Raw genomic sequence first — 25,161 nt, 5'->3', positions numbered from 1 at the left:
ATACGCATCAACATTCACAAAAGAGACCTGAGCTCAGTTCCCGTTTGAACTCGATAACTGTTGTCGATTCTTTCACAAGCAGTTTTATCCAAAACCACGATCTTTTCCTAAACCTAACCGATGTAGTTTTAATCTCTAGACCTAACCAAAGAGAGACCAGTCCGCAACCTTGTTATTTATTACTGTTACCATGACGACGAAGCGGTACGCTCTTCTGGGTCGTATATGACGGGCAGGAACAAACGACCTTTATGGTCGTTTAGGTTGGAGGACTTGTTGTGATTAATGGGAGGGGTTGCATTTAATCCTCAGTAATAAACTGTATTTAATAAACTTATTATTTATTTAAACTCTTAGAGGAACTAGCAAACAAGTTCAGTATTTTCCTCTGGGATCTGCTGAAGATGAGGAATAATGTAGCTTTAAAAGGAAAAGCGCTTCCAGATTGTATTTTTAACAGTAACTTGAGTAAACGTACTCAGTTACTTTGCTCCAGTGGTCATTTTCATCATGTAATTTATGTACTTGTGAGTTGTTTATACGGACCACAGGACTGTGTCATCAGTTTGTGTTATTGCTCCTTATTCATTATTCGTTGCCGGGACATTTTGGTGTTTTGCGTGTCGGTAAAGCTCATTCCAACTGACCAGAGGGAGGGAGGGAGAGGGAGGGAGTGGGGTACAGAAACAGTGAACAAACACTCTGACACTCAGAGTCGACGCGGCAGCAGAGCTCTGCGCTTCAACTATGGATGTTTGATAGAGGGGAAGACTCAGAGAGACACAGAGAGAGGGCTGACTGAGGCAGACTGCCGGTGGATGTGTGAGTCTGCGGCCGGCCTGAAGTGGATCTGTACCGGCCCCGGTGTGAATGGGATTACCCCGGTCGTTCCGGTGCTGCTGCTGGAGGAAACATGCGGCTGCAGAGCTTCCCGGTCCCCACGGTTCTCCTCCTCCGCCACCTCCTGCTGCCGCCGCTGCTGCTGATCGGGCTCTGCAGCGGCACAAGTTTCCCAAGTAACATCAACATAGGTGAGTGAGCGGCGGGCTGAGGGGGTGCCGGCGCCCGGGCGCGCTCCGGGACCAGCTGGAGGACCCGGTCCGATTTTATTTTCTGTCAAGATTTTATACCTGCGGTGTCTGCAAAGCATATATGTATACATCTATATTTACAAAGTAGGCGCGTCATATTACACCCAGCAATTAACCAAATGGATTCATATAATGACGCACAGCATATTTAATCACGTCTCACTATATGTTGATTTGTGGAAGCCTAATGCTTCAACATCAGCGCCTGTAAAAGTCATTCACTCCTAAAACTGGTTCCTATAATAATCCAGCATATTGCTAGAATATTCCTGATGTGACTTACATTACATTTGTTCATATAGCCTCAGTCAGCACTGTAATAACGCCTGCAGCCGGGATTCCCTCAGTGACTTACAGTATGTTAGTATTCATATATTCATGTTGTGACTTACAGTATTTTGTGTCTGTTGCACTGAAATATTCCCACAACATAAACAACTGAAGTGCAATATTCTCATTGTAATAAAGGTGCGTTCAGGTGCTGTAAACTAAACAGTGATATTGTTTTTTAGGATTCAGCACCACGGACAGAGTCATGTGGTTGAAGGTGTGTTGTAGCATATAGTAATCGGCTGGTAACATGTTTTTAGATACTGATTTTGATCTGTATGATACAAATAATTCCATATATTGAGTAAAATTGTGCTTGTGTGTACTTCCTCCTGTATCTGCTGACTGCATGTACATAATAGGATTTGCTACTGTTAGCCTACTGTTGTGTCTTATTATATTCCTGTAATACATGCCTGCTAATGAATTATTTTACATGAGGCTGCAACCAATGATAATTTTCATTGTCAGTCGTTCTGGTAATCATTTTCTTGCTTAATCGATCGAAATGTCATGAAATACTGAAAAAATGGCATTCACAGTTTGTCAGAGCCCAAAGGAAAACAGTCCACAACTTTTAAGATATTTCATTTAATGTTGTGTATGACAAAGAAAACCGTCACATTTGAGAAGATGGAAAAACAGAATTTTGGGCTTTAAAAGTGATTGAAATGATTAATCAGTTATCAATATAGTTACAGATTAATTTGAAATGATTGGCTTTTGTTCTTATTGAGGCAGTGTGCTTCTTTGACTCAGTTTTCCTTTAATATTCTTGTTGTGTTGTAAAGGTGCTCAGTAGCAGCTATGGCAGTAATTCCCTTCAGTGTCTTGGGAAAGTGTGTTTAATGGTTCCTATCATGTTTCCTCTGGGATCCTCCCTCCTGTCGGGATCTGCAGCCTCCACGTACTAACTGATACTTTTACTACACCCGAGCTTTTTCTCCTCAGGTTTCTGAACACGAGGCAGCGAAACAAGAAATAAAAACACATAAACATGTGGTGGAAAGTAACTGAGTATATTTACTCAGGCACTGTACTCATTTTCATTTTATGCTGTTTCATACTTCTACTTCTCATTCAAAGGCAGATGTTACTTTTTACTCCACTACTTCACTTTAACTTTAGTTACTCTGCAGATTCAGATTAATAACAAATATAACGAACAAATATTATTTATAGATTAAAGAGAAGAGTTTATTGATCAATGTGCCCAGCGACAACATTAAAGTGATTACTGAAAAATGGGCCCTCCTGGATAATAAGTACTTTTACTTGTGATACTTTAAGTATATTCTGATGATATTTTTGTACTTTTACTCACCTGTAACAGAGTATTTCTTCTTTTACTTAAGTGAAACATCTGAATTCTTCTTCCACCACTGAGTTGCATATTTCTTTTACATCAGGTCTGAATAAAACAACATATGAATCAAGATTTACATGTATTTATATTGAAGTTATACCAAAATACCAAAATGAACAAAAAGGTTTAGAAGTGAGTAGTTTTTCGAGATTTTGCGACTGTGATGTAAACTGCTGTCATGTATCTGACCTTCATGAACAATTTTATATCCTGATGTGTAGTTTAATTTATGACAATGTGTTGTTTTATTATGTTTTGTGTGTAAAATCTGAACCTGCAAAGTACCTGCAGTGCAGTATTTTCCTCTGAACTGAAGTGGTCTAGAAGTGTGAAGCAGCCAAAAATAGAAATACTCAAGTACAGTACAAGTACCTCACTGCTGTACTTAAGTACTGTACTTGTATCCTTGTCCCCGTTGTGGAAATTGAATCACTTGACGTTCTCCTTTTGATTTTTTTTATTTTTTAACGTGGTCGTCTCGGTTGTTGCTGTATAAAATGGTCTCATAAACAAATCAATCAATCATATTTTCTGTGTTCGGTATCAATAATCTCAGCACGTTTCCGTCTGAACTGACTCTCACCAGATGAGTTTTCCCTCAGCATCTGGTTCGGTCACACTCTATGTGGATCCGGCAGCTGTAAAGAGGTTTCAGAGTGCGTGACTCTCCCCAAAAATGAAGTTATAATATGATTCATCGGGCCACTGGTCCGGACTCGCTGCAGTTTCCTCTCAGGTTCTTTGGTGCTGAACTAACCTGAGTTTCACACCTGCAGCCTGAATACCAACCACCGAACATCAGCATTAACAGTCAGTAACATCGTTTTTTTCTGGATGTGTTTATTGAATAATTGAGTCCTTCTGTCAGAGCAGATGAGCTGTTTCCAGCCTTTAAATCTCTGATGAATAAATTATACATTATTCTAATAGCATCCTCATATTGTTGTGTGGGCAGTTTTCAGTGAGCTCAGGTAAAATAAGCTGTTTTACCTTCAAAATAAATCTCAAAACAGTGAATAAATGACGATTATGAGCTTCACCACTGAGACACAGGAACATTTTTAAACCCAGTTTTCTATCACTTTCTATAACCATTTTGTTTACAGTCATTTTAACCTGCATGTTGTATTCCTGTTCACTTTAATGCAGTTTTTTACATCAATTGAAGTATAATTTTGAGGTACTTGTACTTGTCTACCTGAACAGTCTAATAACAAGAAAGATTCTTTTACTCCATTACATTTATCTGACAGCTTTAGTTACTAGTTACTTTAAGGAGCTCCACCTTTTATACTAATTTTTAAAAACACACAAAATAATGCCAGACCGCATAGAACCAGGTCTACTATAGTGTTGAGTAGACTCATCAAATCTGGTCTTGACTAGTCAGATTTGGACTAGTATGTAAAGTGTTAAAACAGTTTCAGATTTGTGAAACCTTTGTTCTGTTTGTGAACTCTGGTGGCTTCATAGCTTTTTTTTTTTTTTTTTGCAATCCAGACCACATCAGACCAGGTCTAGATGAAAAACTACTACACCCAGACGTGTCAAATCTGGACTAGATCAACAGGAAGGGTATAAAGACTGTTAGAAATACTGTTTCAGATTTACAGTCAGAGCCTTCTGTTGGCGCAGTACCACTGGAGCTCTAGGGGGCAGTGTAGCCAATAGCTCAAGCAAGACGTGAGATTTTTTATTGTTCAGTTCATGAAAGGAATTCTTTGTCCTTGTGTCACGATGCATTTCATGACCTCACAGACCTCAGCGCTGCCTCCAGTTTTCCCTCCACTTTATTATGGCTTCCTCCACCATCGCCATGTTTATTGTCATCAGAAACATTTGGCTCCGAGCTGCCCTCTAGTGGACATATTGCTTAGCATCCACACCAATGTAAAGGACACAGTAGTGGCAGCATGTGATGGTTACATCATTTGAAATGGACGCATCCATTTTCGTACTTAAAAGCAACATAAAGAGGATCAGGGAGGATCTGAGGCTTTCAGTTTATTGTGCTGTTTTCTCAGCCGTTAAGAACAAAGAGTCGTGACAGCTCCTGTACAAAAAGCCAGTGAAGGTTCATTTTAATATTTGAATTTAGTGGCTGTAAACACCAGAGAGACTCTCTGTACAGTCAACGCAGTAATGTACCACAGAGAAGACAAGAGGGGCAGTCAGTTTAAGTGTTCACATAATTTCCCTGTGACCCTATAAAAACCATTATGTTGAGAGTGTGAGTGTTGGGAAAAGAGGCAGAATGAGAGCTGAGAAAAGAGGCTTTTAACAGCAATTACTGCAAAACCAGACACTCATTACAGCCGGTGACAATGGGAAACTCAGCCTGTGGTTTGATGCAAACTCTGAACAAATGTTTTAAACTTTCTCCTTAAAAGTTCGGTAAAGCACCAACAGTGACCTAAAAATCGCAAGGAAAGTAAAGACTTCAACACACTGGTTCCACTGTGTATCAGAGGTCTTCATGGGTCGTCCATCCATCCATCTGTCCATTATCTATACTACTGTTGTTATGGGTCACAGGGGGACTGGAGTTGATCCCAGTCTATCACATGACCAATAGCTTCAAACATCAGGAGTGGGGGATTTACTGACCCATTTTATGTTGGAGAATAAAACCTGAAAATGTCTTGAGCTTGTGTTAAAACCACAGACCTTATTTCAGACATTTAACCAGAAACACACTGACAACAGGAAGTGCTAACATGCTAACATGCTAACTGACTTCCTGGTTTTCAGACTCATTCCTGCTAATGTTCTATATTTACTTCTCAGACGCTGCAAGCACTTATTTTGTTCTTTCTTTGTCCTGTTGTTCTTTCGGACAGGAAATAAATCCCACTTTGTTCTCTGTTTTTTAACCAGGAGGCCTTTTCCCCACTGGCTCCCATGAGTATGAGGTGTTTCGTTTCGCCCTGGCTCAGCACCAGGACGTCCCCAAACTGGTGCCACAGGTGGACATGGTGGACACAGGGAGCAGCTTCGCCATGACCTACGCCTGTAAGTTCAAGACATTCTGACACTTTTATTTTGAAATCTCAAGCACATGAAGAATAACTTTCCATGAATTATGATTGATCCAAACATTCAAGTGATATTTTCTGACTTTAAAGAGAAAGAGTTGAACCCAGAGAGAATTAATTTAGACTCTGCAGCTCTGCAGAGGTTGTGATTTGACAAGCGGCTCCTGGTTCTGGTTTTACAGCACATTTCATTGTGTGGTTCAGTCTCAGCGTTTCCAGTTTTTCCTTCAGACAGGCTCTGATAAAGCCACAGCACAGAACCTGTTCAGCAGACAGACACGCTGAGGACACTGTGCATAATGGTGTTTCATAGATATTAAAGAGGAGCGAGCAGAGTGTTTGTACAGGCAGTTTTCTCAGACTTCCTGGACCTACTTTCTCCCAGTTTCATTTTGTTATGACATCCTCGGTGGTTGTGTGTGGTATTATGTCAGACACTGCTTCGACAGTGCTGTCACTAGAATAATTTATTCACTGCAAACACGTCGCCTTCAGACAAAACTGTAAAGATTCTGAAACCAAGATACGAACACCCACAAGTATCGCAATACAGGAAGACTGAACTGTGATTACAGCCAGACTTTTGTTAAGCTGTTTGTTTTGTAAATATTAAACATTAAACCTGTTTTATTGTTGTCCAGCTGCGTGTATCATGTGACTATTTTGGTCCAAACATGATCGATTGGTCACAAACTGTTAGGCTAGTTTAGTTTAGCGACTCTTCCTAACTTAGCTTCATCAGCGATAGTGGTGACCTGCTGATGATGCTGTGTTGCAGTGTTTGCCTTATTTATCCACTTGTCAAAGCTGGATTATGATGCTTGTAGAAAACACCTGCACATGTTTTTTGGCATCTTGACGCTCGGAACTTTTCCAGAAAACCTTATATTTTGTCACATTATTCTCCTGGGATGGACTCATGTTGGACTTCACCTTTGTCTTCATGGTGATGATGATGATGATGATGATGATGTGTCTGGAGCTGTAATGATTTTGCTTTTCTATTTTGCTTTGCTACTCTGCCTGAGTAAAACATCTCTGGATCGCCTACAAACAGTCCAGGACACTGCTGGGCTTCTCACCAGCTCCTCTAAAAACCATGTGACATCAGTTCTGTCCTCTTTACACCTGCTCCCCATAAAGTTCAGGGTTCAATCTAAGGTTTTGGTGATCACTCTCAGGGCTCTTCATGCTCAGACACCTCCTCATATCAGTGAACTTTTACATCCATACGTAACCAGCAGGTCTTTGAGGTCTTCTGACCAAGGCCCGCTGGTTGTGCCTTGGTCCAGGACCACAGGAGACTCTGCTTTCGAGGTTGTGGCTCCCAAGTTGTGGAACTTTAAGATCCATAGACACTGTTGATGATTGAAGAAGCTTAAGGCAGGCTTATATTGATTCATTGCTGTATCTATTCACATCTTTTCATGTATTTATTTTATACTGTGAAGCACTTTGTGACTTTTACTCTTGACACTCAAGTATTTTGATAATCAAATAATAATTTTAGTCATTTCTAAGAAAAAAGCCAAACATTTGCTGTTTCCTGCTTCTAGAAATTGATATTGACGTATTTTTATACTTGACATTGATGTATGATCCTCAGTTTTCTTATTATATTCGGTGGCTACTTCGATTTAGGAAAAGATGATGGTTTGGTTTAAAATAAACCCTCACAACATTAGCCCTGTAAAATACACAGACAGTACTTAAACACATGCAGTATTTAACATGTACCTGTGTGCAAATAGCATCTTCCAGGCAGTTTTCTGAGCCTGATGACTGGTTTGATGGGTCAGTTTTAAGGTTTTGTGTGAGTGCAGAAGCTGCAGGATCAGAGCTGTTTATGGTTCAGATCATTCGTAGATTATATAGATTGATTCAGTGGGTGGTGAATGTTTAGTTTTGGTTTGGTGGTTATCTACAGTAACCACTGTGTTGTCAGTGTAACGTTGGACTCTGAGCTGCCTGTCTCTGAGTGTCCTGCAGGGTTGTGAAGGCGTAGCCTCGCTGTCCACTGTACTCACCATCACGGGTCAGTGCATCACTCCTCCATCACCCAGACTTCATTCAGCAGACTTGGGGATTTAGGGGGGAAAATAGGAGTAAATGGAGGCCGGCTTTAAAAGAGCAGACGGCAGCAGTAAATGGATGTAAGACTGGAGGGAGCTCAGCACTAAATGGACTCCGGCTCCGGGGAACGTTCAGTGCAGTACAGTAGGTTTAGAGAACAATGTGCTGACCTTGTTTTGTTCAGCCCAAAACGCTGAATTTACCAGGCGGCCTTATTACACCTGGATTTAAATCCACAGATATAATGACCTTCAGTTCAGCTACAGACACGAGCAGCTGTCTTAATCTGATGTCGGCTATTTAAAGGCACTTGCTGCCACACAGGGCTGTAGTCAGGATTATAGAAATACTGAGGTCATTACTCAAAGTCTCCCCAACACCAAAAAGAACTCTCCTGAAATGTATTAATTATTCAGATTTTTCATAGTTTGCTTTTCATTTATAGTTTCTGCAAGACTTAGTATGAGCAGCTCTTTCAAGTGAATTCCTCTGGAGGTTAACAGCTGGTTTTATTCAGCCTAACTAAACCAACCCGGTCACACTTTAATTTGACAGTTTAACATTTATTAGCAGTACTATAAAAGGTTATACCAAACAGTACTGTTGTTCATACTTGGGCTGTAAGAATATGGCCAAAATGATAATGTGAGTATTCATTTATTTTAAAGACAAAACATTTTTATTGCACTTTCACATTAAACAAACACTCCTGCTAATTCTCTGTGTTAATACTCAGAGTCGGAGTCTTCTTATGTGGGATTAATTAACCCATTCTACATCATGTTGTCTCTCTTTTAATCTAACAGTCTTAAAGTCATCATATTTAAATCAGTCGAATTCAAAAGTATTGTGGAATCATCCTTAAAAGTTTTAATTGCAGAATATAAACCTCACCCTCAGTTCAGTCCTGCTCTGCATCTTCAAGATGAAAACTACATTTTTTCTGCATATTATAAAGGTTTTAGTGCCATTCTGAGATCAGACCTTCCTTAACGATGCTTCTCAGGTTTAGTTTTACTGCCCAACAGCGCAGCCAAATCCCAAAATGTGCTCGTTGTTGATGTTTTGAAACTCATCAACATTTCAGTGTTTTTTTTTAATCAACAAGTGCGGTAACAAGTGTTTTCGCTGAGTGATGCTTTATACATGTGTAGAGTCCCACAGAGGAGGTCTTGATCTCATCTGACAGAATCTAAACCTTTGATTTGGTCTGAGCAGAGTCTTTATACTGGAGGAAGGAGTGTTCAGGAGGTTTAACCCGGCATGGTGAAACTCCCTGATCAGACATTAGAGGTTGATACTCACAGACACCACTGTATTTTACACATTTACCTCTTTGTGAGGAAAATCTGGCTGAAGTTTGGTGGACACCAGAGTAAGATTTCTAAATGAGACAAAACATCTGTACAATGTAGAGATTATACATGGCATCAGGGGGAACATATCATAGACACAAATAATTATCTTACTTTTATTTAAAGCTCGGACAACGTATGTGTTGATATCAGCTCTTTATATATTGTGTCTTTGGGCTCAGGAGAAACAGATTAGATTTGATAATCTCAAAATAAAAACGTTTCTCAGGAGGAAAGGAAAATGGAGTTGTGAGCTGCAGGATTTTCCTCTGGGCAACAATAATATGAGTGATAAGATTAATGTGACGCACTGAACTGGAGCTTCAGGAGAATCCAGGGTAGTTAAATATGATTAATCAGACTAATTAAACAACTCATATTAAATTGGCTTGAATGTTAACATGTGATACCGTAACATACAGATAAAAAAAAAAAAGTGTATTTAACTCTGCAGGAGGGATGAACAGCGTTCTTTCAAAAGACATTACCTCATTTGGTGTTTTGCTGATGGTGGTGGGGAATCCTGTCTAACACATCACTGTAAAATCTCCTGTAGATGTTAAACCACATAGAGAACCCCTGAATCTCCTAAAAGCCCACTAGAAACCAGGACCTCGTAATGGACCACTACAACCTCCAAGAGACACCTATTGTACAACCTCCTCAACGGCCACTAGAACCTCCTAAAGGGCTGGTAGAACCTCTTCACTGTCCACAAGACAACCCCTTGAACTCAGGCTGCTTAAACTTTCTAAATATTCTCAATGACTATTAGAGCCTCCTACAGGTCCACTAGAAACCTCCTAAAGGATTGTTAGATCCTCTTATAGGACCACTAACACCTCCAAATGATCCTTCCCATCAACCAGTAAAACCTCCTAACCGATCTTAAGAACCTCCTGCATAACCACTAGAATCTCGTAAAGGATCTCTAGAACCCTCTTTAGGTGTGTTAATACGCCTTGAGCCAGGTCTTCCCTTTAATGTGTTGCCTTTCTGTACACTGATGACAGTGTGTTATTTATTTTTCCCGTGGTTTCATGTTCACTGTTGTTGCCAGTCGTCACGTTCCTGCACCTCGTCGTCACTGAGACTAATTCCTGATAAAATGACTGAGCTCGGCCTGAGTTGTTTGTATAAAACGCTGAAGTGTCAGATGCAGCAGCTCTGAGGACCGAGGCTCTGCTCTCAGAGAAATATTTGTTTTTCTACCTCAGAGCGCGTTGAAAAGATGCAGCCATGCTGCTCAGCTCCGACTGTGGAGTCTGTCTCACAGGAGGCAGAGCTCAGTCTGTTTTACATTTCACACAACAACAGACCAGAGAGAAAACAACAGAGAGAGAGAGGAAGAGGGAGGGAGGGAGTGTCATAGTGAGAACAAGAAAACAAGAGAGGCAAATAGGCTGGAACACATGGTTAGGACTGCAACTTACAAGATATTTTCTCGATTAATCAAAGAATCTTTTGGTTTATAAGATTCACATGACGTCATGAAATGTCTTGTTTTGTCCAACCAACAGTTAAAAAGCCAAAATTTAGATTTATTTTAACATATGACTGAGAAATGTGACTGATTCTCACATTTGAGAAGAGAAGAAACAATCACATTCTGGACAATTTCTGCCCATACCTTTTATTTATAATTACTAATCAATTAATTGACTAATTGTTGCCGCTCATGACATGTTCACAAATTAAAAGATATTATATTTGTCTTACATCATTAACAGTGTCTGAGATAAAATAATTATTTCTCAGAGGTGTTCCGCCAACGCCATATCTTCAGGGTTGTTTTTGTCTGGCTGACAATCCAAGAGCTAAAGATATTCAATTTCTAAAGATAAAACAGAAAGTGCTTTCTATATATCAGCGTCTTTATTATTTATACTCAATCAAAGAAACCAGTTTGTTTTATTTTTAGGGTTGTTTCTTTCTGCCTTAATTTGATAAGACAGGAAATGTTAAAAGTATCAGTCAGGTTGTCAGACAGATATTAAAACCTGTGTGTTGCAGTAAGAAGATGCATAAAATGCTGAAACAATTAGTTGATTAATAGATGGGTCCATCGACAGAAAATTAATCTGCAACTATTCTGATAATCAATCAGCCTGTTCAGTCACTATCCAGCTTCTCACCCGTGAGGATTTCATGCTTTGCTCTGACTTATGTGAAAGTAAATTGATCATTTTTGATCCTGATAAACCTCCAGGTCAAAAAGTTGTTGTTGGCCCCCTGTTGACCCCCAGAAACCAGCCAGTATTCTAGAGCTTGAAAAATTTAAAGAAATTGAACTGGTAACAATTTCAATAATTGATTAATCTGAGCTTCTGAAAAATGAATATTTGCCAGTTTCTCTGTTTTCTCTGATAATAAATACATTTAGTAAATTTAAAAACAGTCAAATGTAGTGATAATGAAAACAGTTGTTGCTTGCAGTGTTAAAATCGACTTACATTATTAAATAATGTGGCATTTCCCCAAAGTTTTCTGTGAGTTAATGACTTGAAACACTGAAAAAAAAGGCTGAAATTTAATAAAACATCAGATTCACAAAATGGAGGATGGAGAACCTGTGACAGTTGATGTTTTACTTCAGATTTCTAATTTTCGTGTAACTGAATTGTGTAGACCCAAGTGATATGTAGTAAACCTGGACCATTTTTCATTATAATCTCAATTTAAATTGTGACGCGGGTCAAAGAAATCGCAATCTTCTGTAGAGGAGAAGCTAAATGAGAAAGACCTGAAGACAGAAGGAGAAATGAAGACAAGTAGCTTCACAGAAGACAGAGAAAGAGAGAGGGAGGTTTGTCAGCAGTATCCAGAGGGCAGGTGGGATCAGCTCCATCATTCAGACTCTGTTCACGTCTGGTTTAGAAAAAAATAACCTGGAGCAGCCAGAGTCAGAATCAGGACTCACCTCCTGTTGGAAGGATCAGTCTGGTTTATTAAAGACTTGAGCTACTTGTTATATGAATCTGACGTTTATGAGGCCTCAACATAAAGAGCAGGTCCGAAACTTTATACCTCAAGTTTAACGTTGTCTATGATGTGTTCACTGACGAGTTCTGTTCGTCCTCCTCCTGTACATTCACAGTGCGTACAGTAAAGACAGTAGGGTGCATCTGTGCGGGGGGTGGGGTCGGGGGGTGGGGTGGGGGGGTAGAGGGTGATGTTGGTGGGAGAGCAGCCGAGCACCACGGGAGGATTTGTGCACACGAACGATTATATGAATGATATAAGCTGTGAGCTTTATGGAAAAACCTGCAGCTGCGTCTCTGCAGCTTGCAACTGTGACTCTGCACAGCAACACAACGTCAACAACATCTGCCGTCACCGCAGAGAGAAAAACATATGTTAGGGTTTGTAATGTAGCGCTGGTGTTTACTGTCAGATGTGAAACAATATTTTCATTTCATTTTACAATCAGGGCTGAAGGTAGAGTTTAAAAAATAAAGTGTTTCTACATCATTATATTTATATTCAGATAACTTTTATCTATGTAAAGCTTCTTGTGCAAGAGTTCGTGTTCATGCTGTTATGTTTTTTTTGAGTGTGCATAAGCATAAGAAGCATAAAAAGCTAGCAAGCAAACATTTGGTGTTTTTACTTTTATTTTATTTTATTTTCTCACTGGAGTCTGGAGTCCTGTTAGCAGCTCTGTGATGCTGTACACTCAGTCACAGTGGTGGTTTGAGCTAAATGCTAAATTCAACATGCTAATATGTAGCGGGTATGTTGTTTACCATTGTCACCATTTTATGTTAGCATGTTAGCGTTAACTGAGATGAGACCTGATGGTGGCACTAGATGGAACATCAGAGGATCTCCAAAGTTATTACGTCCTGAGGGGAGCATGAATGTAGCACTGCAGCTAACTCGGTTTGAGACTGTCCCATTCTTGTAAACGTGATACCTCAGTAACGCCTTGAGGGAATTTCTTCAAATTTGGTACAAACGTTCACTTGGACTTGACGATGGGTCAAAGGTTAAGGTCACGGTGATCTTGCAAAACATGTCTTGGCCATAAGGTAAAAATTAACATGCTGGTTAGCTGCAGCTGGACTGGTTAGCAGAGGCAAACAACCCTGAGGTTATAACCATACTTGGTACAAAAATGACCAATGACTGATCTATTAATCAGTTAATTGGGCATTTGTTCATAATTTCACAGCGATCCGTCGAACAGCTGCTGAATTATTTCACTTTTTATTTCTTGGTATTTTCAGAGCTGCAGAGTCAGAGTTTGACTGAAGCTTCTGTTTTTTATTTGAGAATCAAATGTACTTTCACACTCGGTCCTAAGTGCAGAATAATAACTCACAGTCAGAAGTGAATTGCACACTGGAGACAGTTGTGCTCCTGTTCTGCCTGTTTGTGTCATCTTCATTATATTGAATGACACACAGTAATAATGCAGAGGCAGCTGCCTGTCTGGGCAGCAGTCAGTCAGTCAGTCAGTCAGTGACTAACCTGCGATGAGTCTCACATCTGTCAGACTGTTTCTGTTTTTATTGGAGGACTGAACCCTCGGAGGATTTCTGTGCCTCTCTCTGGACAGTTTTTTATTTCCCATCTCCCCCATTCTCTAATTTTCTCATATTTACCAGCAGTTCCACTTTGCTTACGTCTTCATTTGTTCATGAGATTATTCTCATTTGCATATATTTCATGCTCTTGATATTGCCTTTCCACGTTGCGCCTTCGTTTTTCTTTGACTCAGTGTTTTCTCCTGTTAATACTTTGCAAACCCTGCATTAGTACGCTGTTTATTTTTCCCCTCCTTTATTTATTTATGCACATTTAGCACCAGTGCTGTTGTTTACTCTGGGTTTATTACCTAACATTCTGAGTTTATGTGATACTTTTGAGACGAGAGTTTCAGCCTCAGTTCTAGGATGAATCTGGTGGCTGATTGAGATTTAAGGACAGAGGTCAGGAGCTGTAGGACAGAGAGAGAGAGAAGGGGGAGTCTGAATCTTAATGAATGTGTTGCTGCAATAATAAAAACATCCTATTATGGAGGAGTCCAAATGGAGTCAGGCGCTTTGGCAAAACGACACGATGTCGCATTCACGCCAGCAAATCAGACTGAATTGAATGGAGGTGGACTGAATAGAAGTGAAATGAATTGAATCGAGAGAGGCAGAAAAAGAGAGAGAGACGGGGAGGTAGAGCGAACATCTCAGTCTAATAGAGCATGTAACAGGGTTTTGAATGGAGCTCTAACCTGAGTGTGACCCCATGTTAACAGACTCAGGCTCTGCTGATGGCTTCATGAACTCACACCCTGCTGCACATTAGAAATACAGGAAGGGACCATTTTTTATTATTATTATTTTTTACCAGTGTGAAGTAATGGATTTGTGCTGAGCAGCAGAAAATCCATCCATCAGCAAAGTTGAATGTAATGGAGGAAAGTCCTCAGAGCACAGAAAATGAAAATTTCTCTCTCTTTTTTCGTTAAGGTAATTTTTCAGGCTGTTAACTCGCTCTGTTACACTGCTCACCTACAGGATTGTGGATTTAAACAAGGCTGAAGTGTCTAGACATGGAGTTGACCAGAGGGAGAACAGAACTCCTTCGGATTTTAATTTGAAAATAATCTGTGTAAATGAGGTGCGCAGCAGTGTTGTTTTGTTTTGTCTCATCAAACTACTTCTAGTTTTGACGACACATACGAGGTGCGATCAAAAAGTTCAGAGACTATATCAAACACCTGTAACGAGCAAAAGTCCTGCCTCATCCATAATTGGCCACCATGCCCTTTGAAGTAGCTCACCACTCTTAGTGGACTGAGGCTCATGCTGGATCTTGAAAACAACAATCCTTCATCTTGAATTTCATTTTGCAAAAGAGGAGTTGCAAGGAGTCAAATCTAGTGTAAATCACACTGTGATAGAGCACCCAGTTTCCATTCTTAGTCCAGACTGTTCTGGTTTGTGGTTCCCTGGTGGATAAACAAGCTCCCAAATCCTATCAGAGCAGGATCGTCTCTGTCCTCAAGAGTCTGTTTAAGATTCATCTCATCTGAGAGTACCTCCTCCACTTAAATTTGATTTATACACAACATACTGTCAATATTAACTCCATCTATAGATATTAGGACTTCTGTCTCTCCCAATACTCATGACTTATGTCACTTAAAAATGTGCAGATCATTAAGCTGTTTTAATACCAAGATAGACCATCTGACAGTTTTATAGAATTCATAGAATCGTACTCTCACATTTCAGTCGCTCGACCTGAAGCTTCTTTTTTTATTGACCTTAATAATTTAAAACAAATCAACCTTGTAAACTACTAGCTTACAAGTAGTAGAGATATTTCTGCCACTGCCGCCCTCAGCCTTTCCATACACACTGTCCTCACTGTTGACAGTTGACTGCTGTATTTATATGCCAGGGGTGGGAGGTTTGTGGGGGTGCACAGCGACCATGACGTTGCCTCAGAGGGGGCAGAGTGTCCCAGGTTACGTCACAGTTTTTTTAAGGTCTAGAGGACAGAATTACTAGAAATAGAATCTCTGGTAATGAGTGCTGTTAAATGGGTCCATGATCAGGCTGTAGTGTAATTAAGTGACTGTAATGAAATACTAAATCACCATACATGTAATTTACAAACTCAGATTAGCTGTGAAGAGAAGGATAAAGACTGACAGATGTTCCACAGCTGCTATTTATACCTCATAATCAGCAGGAAACTGAGCAGCTGAAGTTAGACGCCATCTTTAAAGTGCATGCAAATAGACCAAGGAAGCTTTTCAGATCACGTTTGTCTTTATCTTTCTCACAGACATTTCAGATATTTGAACTTTATTTTCACCTGCTAATTTACCTTTTTTTATGGAACAATAATGCATTATGATCAAATTACTTTACTGTCAAAGGTTTAATGTAGGGTGCTTTCACACTGACCTTTTTAGTCTGAACCAAAATATCAGGTGTGAAAGGTGCCCTGGACCACGGGCCAGACTGAAGGACCAATATTTTGTCCGATCCAAAAAGGGTCTGGATCAGACTGAACCATGGTTCGGTTCAGATTTGAAGAGGGAGTGAGCGCAAAGGATGATGGGTATGCATTGGACAATGGTCTCTGTAGTTCTCATTTCTGCTCTACTCCACTGTGGCTGGAACAAAATTATAGTTTTGCCCAAAAGACCTATTGTGTCCAGGTCCATGATGATATTGAGACACTTTTGTTCTTGTGGTATCGATGCCGTTACATCCCTGGTGTGATCACAAAATTGCGACTTTATAACCGAACTAAACAGATTAAATGTAACAAAAACCTTGGTTTGAACTTTTGGATGCAACATAACATGATGTTATTTTGTTTAAGGTTATTGGCAGTAAGGAACAGTTAGGTGCAGAACACCAAATATTATTGTGACCCACACATATACAGTTAGTGGCTTTGCTTTACACCTCTAATGGACTAAAATTACATAAAACTCCTCGAACATGTTTAGTACCACTCACTTGCCAAATGAAGGCATTTCTGAGCAGCCAGAAAATAACAGAACATGACAAGTTCTGACTCTTCCATGAGGCTGCGAATAAAGGAAGTGAAAACTCTGCTGCAGAAAAAAAAACAGCTGAGAATTTAAAATTAAGAATTCTTCAGATGGGTGTGATTTGTTAACCTCCTCCCCTGCATCATCAAGCCTTTAAGTTTCCACATTAAATATAAACTGTAAGCACTGAGCAGCAGTTGCATGAGAGCCAGCTAACCAACATTTTAACTCACCGCCCTCCCAAGGGTTCAGACGAAGACGAGGAGGAGGAAGAGGAGGGGAAATTAAATGGTGTTTCTCCTCTGTCTCACTGCCAGGACTTCCCTTATCAGGAGCGTACAGATTGAGGCGACAGACGGATACGACACGACTGCCCTGCGCTCCACAGTTTGTGTTATTTATTATTTATTGGTGTTGAAAAATAAAAAATAAAGAATGCATCATGTTGGAGACGTTTAGGCGGGAAGCCCGGTGGAAAGAGAGGAAGGGAGACAGAGAGAGGGGGGGGTGATTTGGGTTACTGGTGACATTTCGCCCTTGAGGACTCACTTGTAGTTTCACGCTCAGTTGAACGCCTCAAATGTGAAATGAGGATAAAGTGCAGCGTTGGAAATAAAGAGCACTGCGTGTATCACCCGGAAAGACGTTTATCTTCAACAACACAATTTGGCAAATGACAAAAAAAAGGAAGAAGAGAAAAGAGCCAGTGTTGAGATACGAGGGCCAGCAGCAGAGAGAAAGGGATTATCTTTAATTAATAATCTTAATCCTCAGTTTCATGTCCGACAAACAGAGGCAGTATCAGATGCCAGGAGAGGGTGAATTGAAGATAACAAAAAAAAGAGAGGAAATAAACTGCAGGGTTTTTAGTCGAGTTGTGTTTCTTTTTGTTTTAATCCACAGTCTGTGGCAGAAAATCTTTCTTGTTGTTTAAAACACAGGAAACTGTTAATTGTTGGATCCTAGCAGCTGAGTCGTGAGATTTGAATCGACAGTTTGAAACTCAGTGAGGTTAGAGGTCAGAGGTCAGGTCAGGACCATCGGCAGTGGCCCACAAACAAAAACCCCATGAAACACTTCTTTAAATCCTGCTTCAAGCATAATTGGTCATGTTTGTCGACTCATTTGATTCATTCTGAGATGTTTATTATTCAAAGGTTCACCTGGACTCAAAGATGAATTGATTAGATTTTGCTAGTCAAAGGTCAAGGATCACTGTGGTGGCAGTCTCAGGAAATCACTCGCTAATAGAGTGGAGCAGGAATGATCCTAAAACCAGGAAGTAAGTTAGCATGTTAGCATGTTAGCATTTCCTGTTCCCTCGTCTCAAAGTCAATATGTTTTTGATTAAAGGTCTGATCATTAAATGTTTTAACCACCTCTTCTCCACCAATGAAGGGGTATTTTGTGGTCTCTTCCTAGAGCCAGTAAACAAGTTTGGTCTTATCTGCATCAAGAACAAGCTTCAGCTGAAGTAGGGCAGTAGGTCTGGATATAATTACACACAGTGAGCATCAGCCAGTCCTACTGACCCAACAGTCAAGGAAGGAGGAGTTTATATTGTTGGTTCTTTTTATTGATTGGTTCTTCTTAGATTCTCTTAAGGATTTATTAATGGTTTGAACCAGCTGTAATGTCAGGGTGACTGTGGCCAAGTTTTGGTTGTCCACCAGATGTTGGTGGAAAACCAGTTGGTCGGAACTGAAGCAGTAAATTTTGGGTTTATCTTTAGATCTAGCGCACAGATGATCCCAGCAGGTAGCGATCCCAGTAACAGCCGATGACTTCACTTCATTTCAGTGAGTCTGGGGAAAGTCGGGGTATCATTACGAGTTAGCTGTCCGTTCAGATCTCGTCAGAGTTGAGTTCTGATGAGCTGACTCACCGACAGAGTGTTGCAGAGTAAAAGACTCTTCCTGAACAAAAATCCTCGTTTTAACTACAGCAATCATCTGTAACAATCAATGACAGACTGTGGCACTTGATCAACTCTGATGAATGGGGAGGGAGAGTACAGTCCAAGAGAAGTCCACTGGTTAGGAGAGTTTTTTGTTGAGTTGTTACTAACTTTATGTACATTGTGGGCACACATAACTAGTCTCAGGGGAACTCATCACTATCCAAAACTCTGTCCAGGTGCAGAGTTATTTTCTTTGCCTAATCAGAATTGGTCAGCTTGCTCACTAGTGCTGGAGTCTCTGGGTGATGGAGTACAAAATGTTAACATAATACTTCATCTTGCAAAGCTTACTAGTAAGTTATTAAATATAAATAGTGTCCAATGTTTGCACTTTTTGAAGAGTATGCCTCTCGAGTTGTTATAAAATTCAAATTCTGAGTTGTAGGAGATAAGAATCATGGTCCTGATGTGGTTTGATTTTTATTGAGAAGACACAAACAGATGCTGGCTTGCTGTAGGTTGTGTAAACTGAGAAATCTCATTTCTAATTGTATTTCTAATGAAACATTTTATTTTTTCAAGATAAGATAGAACTAATCCCAAAGGAAATTCTCTTGCCAGACACTGCTCACTTTGTAACACAGTTAAAAACAGTAAAAACAAAAGGAATTCTATCAGGATTATTTATTTATGTTATGTTTTTATGTTAAAAAAACCTGGCTGATATATCCTTATTAGAATTTTAAATGCCCAAATATCGATATCATTAACACCATCAAAAGTCCAGTCGGTCTCTATCTGTTATGATTCTTCTAAAACTTCCTGTTTCAGGAGCTTTAACATCAGTTTTCCTCATTTTTACTCCCAACATGCAGCTAATGTGTCGATGTCTCACGAGCCGCCTTGTCCATGAACGGATAGGCGATAGTTTTGTCGATGTTTATGTTGACGACACTTTTGTCTGCAGATAAAAAGGTGGATCTCGCTCATGTTTCTTCCTCTACTGTAAAATAAATGCGTGGTGGTTTTGTGCAGCTCTGGAGCGTGTGAATCTCTGCGGACAACTGAAATGTAAATGTAGACATGAAGGCAGCAGAGACCAGGTTCAGACAGATGATATTCAAACCTGCGACAGTCGGGGAAGCCTCCATATCTCCCTGTGTGTGTGTTTCAATGTGTGTGTCAGAGCTGCAATTCTCAGCAGGAGATTATTGCATTGATGCCCGGGAGGCAGCAGTTGCCTAAATGACTTTAGACTCGATGTGTGTGTGTGTGAATCACTGTGTGGATGTGTGCATTATATTAGTGTGTATCACCCTGAGGACGGCAGCCATTTAATCTATTATTCAGCATCTCTACTAAACACATTAATTAGAGCCTGAGGTTGAGACGGGTGCTTGGTGCCATTCAGCTCTCTGGGAGGTGGGATGAAAAACCATATCCTCCTGAGTGACGGTCCGATTGTCGACCTCTCACACAAAGAAATCCTCTCATTTCAGAAACTAGAATCAAATATTTGGACTTTTTTTGCTCCGTTTTAAACCAGAGTCTTAAATCTAGTGGCGATGCATCGCTACAGCCACGAAGATCATGGTGGAAAAACCTTCAAGTTGGTCGTCTATATAGCTATATATGGAGGACAGGACTAGGGCTAGCCAGTAGAGCCACTGTCGACAGATAATTTGCTCTGACTTTGACTTTCGGACGTTTGGAATCGACGTTGGGTCATCTATGATTTTACAGAGGCTTTCAGCGCTTGTAGGAGCTTCTCTTGCACTTAACGTTTCGAGCTGTCGACCTGTCACAGCCATTTTCTGCAACTAACCCTAACCCTAACATAAACATTGATCAGCACTGTCTAAGAAGGAGCTTAGTGGTCGCCATTTTGGCGGTGACGATGATGTTATGGCTGTTGTGACCATTTTCTCAAACTGAGGGAAGAGGTCATAGTTTGAGGGTGTTTGATGTGTTTGAATCCACATTTAGAGGATGACTGCACGAAGGCTGATGTCGTAGATTTTCCCAGACAGAGCAGACTTTCAATTTTCAACGACCTGAAACAGAAAAACCACAAAGGTTATTAACTTCAAACTGTTTGCCCAGGTAATGAGCTGTTTAACTCCTCTCCTTCTACCCTGGGTCACTAACTTACCAATCGCCTGTCGTACATGAGCAGGTCAGATTTCTTCCCTTGTATCAAGAAAAATGATTCATTGAATCATTGAGGTTTAGAGACTTATGAGGCCACCATGACTTCCCAAAGAGAAACTCTTAAAATGTGAATTCACTGTGAGAAAAGGAGAGTATTAGAGGAACCAGAGGCTCGGCCTGCTCCTCTGTGTTGTCTACAGTCTGCGACCTTTGACCTTCCCATTTTTGGCTGCTTGTAATGTCAGCGCTCACAGACTTCAAGCTTAATCTCCCCCCACTGCTCTCAGTGCACGTCACCTCAGATAAAACAAAACAGCAAATATAAATGTCACCATTGAGCGTTTGGTGCCGGGATTTGCAGCGCATTCTGCGTCTGACCCGACTGGACGTCTTTTCTGGGACAGCGACGAGCGACCCGAGTGACGGGAACGCAGAACGACGACGGAGTGAAACAGTGACCTGATCGTCGGATGTGTGTCTCTGGGGCCGTCCTGTCTCGTCTTCTGCAGTGGAGGAAGTCGAGCTGCGGGTCGGATGATGACGGGGAAAGCCTCTGGTTAATAGACGTCGACACAGTTACCCCCTTTCTTTTCTCTCTCTCTCCAAACATCAGGGTGGTTGTTGTTTGTTGCAGAGTATGGATAGATGGACGGATGTGTCAGGAGGATGAACAGCTCTGTGGGTAGACGTGGTCTCAGCTGTGGGCCCCGTGGCGCTTGTCGTCGTCGTCTCTGGGCTGTGTTTAAATAAAGCTCTGTCTAAAAGCCTCAGGTGGTGAGGAGCGAGATGTCTGACTGGAGGACCCTCAGTGGGTACGAGGCGAGGTCAGCTCGGTCTCTGCGATGTTACGTCCTTGTCGAACATTTGTCTTTGTTAATATTGATGGTTAAAGAGGCAGTCGGTATCAGGACAGAATCAGGTTTAAACATCAGTGTTGGGGACAGGAAGTTAGATTCTGTATTGATTACTGACATTAATCAGATGCACCAGGTACTCCACCTGCACAGGTGCTTCTTATTATATTTGATTTAATTATTTTCATTGTATTGGTGTTTTAAAAGGACCAGATGATAGTGTTCAATGTCTTGTGATATCTCAGGAACGCCTCGAGGTGACCTTTTTTTGGTCATAACTCAAGAATTCAAACACTAATTATGTCAAACTTCAGCACTAACGTCTGAAAGGATAAAATGATGTTGTGCTGACATTTTAAATCCAAAAAGTCAGTACACAGATCACAAATTATGTGACTTATTCAAACGTTTTTTACTTAATTTTTACAAATCCTTTCCTACACATGTACAAACTTGACTTTCTCATGCAGATTTATTTTTACAGATTTACAGAGGCTAAGATTCCTTTTGACCTTAATTTGAACCCACAGAAACATTATCACAAAGACATTAAACAAACATCAACAGGACCATGATACGTTTTCTGCAGGAAAACATTAAGCAGCTCACTGATTACAGGAGGACGACAGTTCATGTGTTAATAACATAAATTATTAATCACTTCATTTGTTCATGCTGCAGTTTGTGCATCTGGACCCTCGTCATGATGTTGTTGACCCAAACACAAATAACTACAAAGATTCCCAAGGCTCACAGCATCTGACGCTGCCTGACCCTCTTTGATGAAGGAGCGGCCTGACGTCCCAGTGGGACAGCAGCGTAAATGCTAAGGGACAGATACCTCGTTAGCATGATAGCATCCGCCTGAGAGCAAGCATCTATTGTTAGCATGATAGCACAGCCCCAGAGGGAATAGTTATTTCCAGTGCCGGCCTGCTCAGAGGGACCGGGCTTGTTGTTAGCATGTTGTTAGCTGTGGCCACAGGGAACTGAAGCTGTAACAAGGACGCACACTGAGAGTAGATGAGGACGGCTGTCAACACATACAGTGTGGGGCTGATCTAACACTGATTTATTGATACAGGGTTTGTTGTTCATCCAACATTAGGCTGAAATAAGGTTTGACCCAGACTGGATTTGAATGGATTAAATGTTACATCAACAGTTTGATTTTAAACCTGCAGAAACAAGCAGAAGTTTTAGTTTGATACAGTGAACATATTTACAAACAGCTGTTTATTTCCACGTCCAGCAGCTACAGAGCAACACGATGATTCATTATGTTCACCAGCTGGTAGTGATAGTGAACCAAAGTTGTGGCTTTGGACCGATCAACAATGAGCAGAACTCCAGATCCAGCTGATAATTCTCTGGTTTTGTTATTTCATACATTTGAGTTATGAAAGAGTTTCAGCTGATTCTGGTGCAAGTGGGTGTAAAACTTGTCAGCTGCTGTGTAAATAGCACTTGATGGAAATAGCGTTTGATGCTAATAGCATTTGGTGCTAATAGCATTCAATGCTAATAGCGCTTGTACGATGTATGTTAGATATAAGTGGTCAGGTATTTGCTAAAGGAAAGGTAGAGGTGATCAGAAGATTGCGACACGTTGCTCAGTTTTGTACAGAAGATGTCATACTCTCTGAAAGGCAGAATGAAATCCACAGTGTATTTGTGATGATGAAAGCTTTTAATTTTGGGCAGTTTACGGTTTAGATACGATTCTAAATGTTTTCTGATCCCCTTGGTTTTACTGACACTGAGTTTATTTGTAGCGTCACTCTCAGGACTTTAGTTTTTACCTGAACAGACAAGTACGACAGCTGTGATGACGCTCAGGCTTGTTATTTGTGCTGTGTTTCATTAAGAAAACATTAAAGCTCAAAGGAGGCCATGTTTTCGGGGTGTTTGTTTGATTGACAGGTGTCTCAGCCAATCATACTCAGCCGTCTCATTCCTCCTCAGCTTCACTTTGTCCAAATGAGGATTTTCTGGGCGATGACACAGATACTATGGACATGTTTTTATACAGTCTAAATCCGATTGTGCCCAGAGGACCATAAAATAAGACAGTGATTTACAGAATGACTCGTGGTGCTTCAGCAGTGAGTATTATTTTGTCTTAAGACTTAATCCCTGACTGTGAAGGAGCTTTGCGTGAAGAGTAATTTGATTATAGCCATGTGTGTACAGAGATTTACCACATGGAAGCCTTTTGTGTGAAACAGGAAACTGCACTTTTATCAGCCACACAGCAGCAGATAAGTCGGCAGCAGAAATTATGTCTGTCTACCATGAAGATAAGAGCACTTTATTATCTCTTAGCTTATTAACAAACTGTTCTATGTCGCATACAGATTAAAAAATACAGACAAAAGCAGATAAAACAGTAAACGTGCGTGACAAATGACGGGTTTAACACATTCAGAGATCACAGGCATGTCAGGGAAGTGCCTGTTGGTTTAAAGGTGACTTTTCTGCATTAAAGTGTCTAAAAACAGCTAAACCTTTGTCCTGTATGTTGTTAATCTTGGTGGCCTGTCAGTGGCGTCTTGACCCTTTGAGCAAGCAGCGTTGGAAAAACCATCTTCTTTCACACAGATCTGTGAAAATGATTGAAAACGCAGTACTACGCCAGACCAGTAGATGGCGATGTAACTTACGGTTATTAAGGTGTGTGTGCCGTTAATTCACATGTCCATTTATTGTTTTGAAATGTTGTTTTTGTCATGAATACTTTCACCCAGAACACAAAGTTTGCAGTTTTGCAACATGCTTTTTATAAAACACAAAATTCTTCAAGAAAAGAAAGATGACGACATAAAGACACTTTACAGCACGGTTTGAAACAGTAGAATAAAATCAAACATCGACCAGAAAAAGGGGTAAAATAAAAAACTGATGAAACAGTGACTCTGTTTTAACGATGCTCCTCCTCCTCCTGCTCCTCCTGCTCCTCCTCCTCCTCCTGCTCCTCCTGCTCCTCCTCCTCCTGCTCCTCCTGCTCCTCCTGCTCCTCCTCCTGCTCCTCCTCCTCCTGCTCCTCCTCCTCCTCCTCCTGCTCCTCCCAGTCTGCTCCCAGTTCTCTAAGGGTGTGTATGCCATCATGGGCCTGTATGACCGGCGGACCGTCAACATGCTGATGTCTTTCTGTGGCTCTCTTCACGTCTGCTTCGTCACGCCGTCCTTCCCCGTCCACACCAACAACCAGTTTGTGCTGCAGCTGCGGCCCCAGCTCCAGGAGCCCCTCATGGCCCTGCTGGACCACTTCTACTGGACCAGGTTCGTCTACATGTACAGCTCCGACTCAGGTGAGCAGCGCTCAGTGAAACACCTGTCTGATGTTTTTACTCACACATGAAACATGGAGACTGATTCAATCACATCATAACTCATCACTGCAGTTTACCTCCTCTCTCCTCTCTCCTCTCTCCTCTCCTCTCTCCTCTCTCCTCTCCTCTCCTCTCCTCTCCTCTCCTCTCCGTTTCCG

At 40.9% G+C, this 25,161-nt stretch overlaps 1 protein-coding gene across 1 annotated transcript; it reads left to right on the top strand.

Annotated features, from left to right (window-relative positions):
* The first annotated feature begins 616 nt into the window (after positions 1 to 616).
* LOC108896035 (glutamate receptor 1-like) lies at positions 617 to 25,046 on the top strand. Its single transcript, XM_018695051.1, has 3 exons — positions 617 to 1,031; positions 5,665 to 5,799; positions 24,743 to 25,046. The coding sequence occupies exons 1-3, from the start codon at positions 914 to 916 to the stop codon at positions 25,030 to 25,032; spliced, it is 543 nt and encodes a 180-aa protein (XP_018550567.1). The 5' UTR covers positions 617 to 913; the 3' UTR covers positions 25,033 to 25,046.
* Positions 25,047 to 25,161: the final 115 nt, after the last annotated feature.

Source organism: Lates calcarifer, linkage group LG20, assembly GCF_001640805.2.
Source record: "Lates calcarifer isolate ASB-BC8 linkage group LG20, TLL_Latcal_v3, whole genome shotgun sequence".
In the NCBI taxonomy this organism is placed as follows: Eukaryota; Metazoa; Chordata; class Actinopteri; family Centropomidae; genus Lates; species Lates calcarifer.
This window is presented reverse-complemented; position numbering and strand designations above follow the sequence as displayed.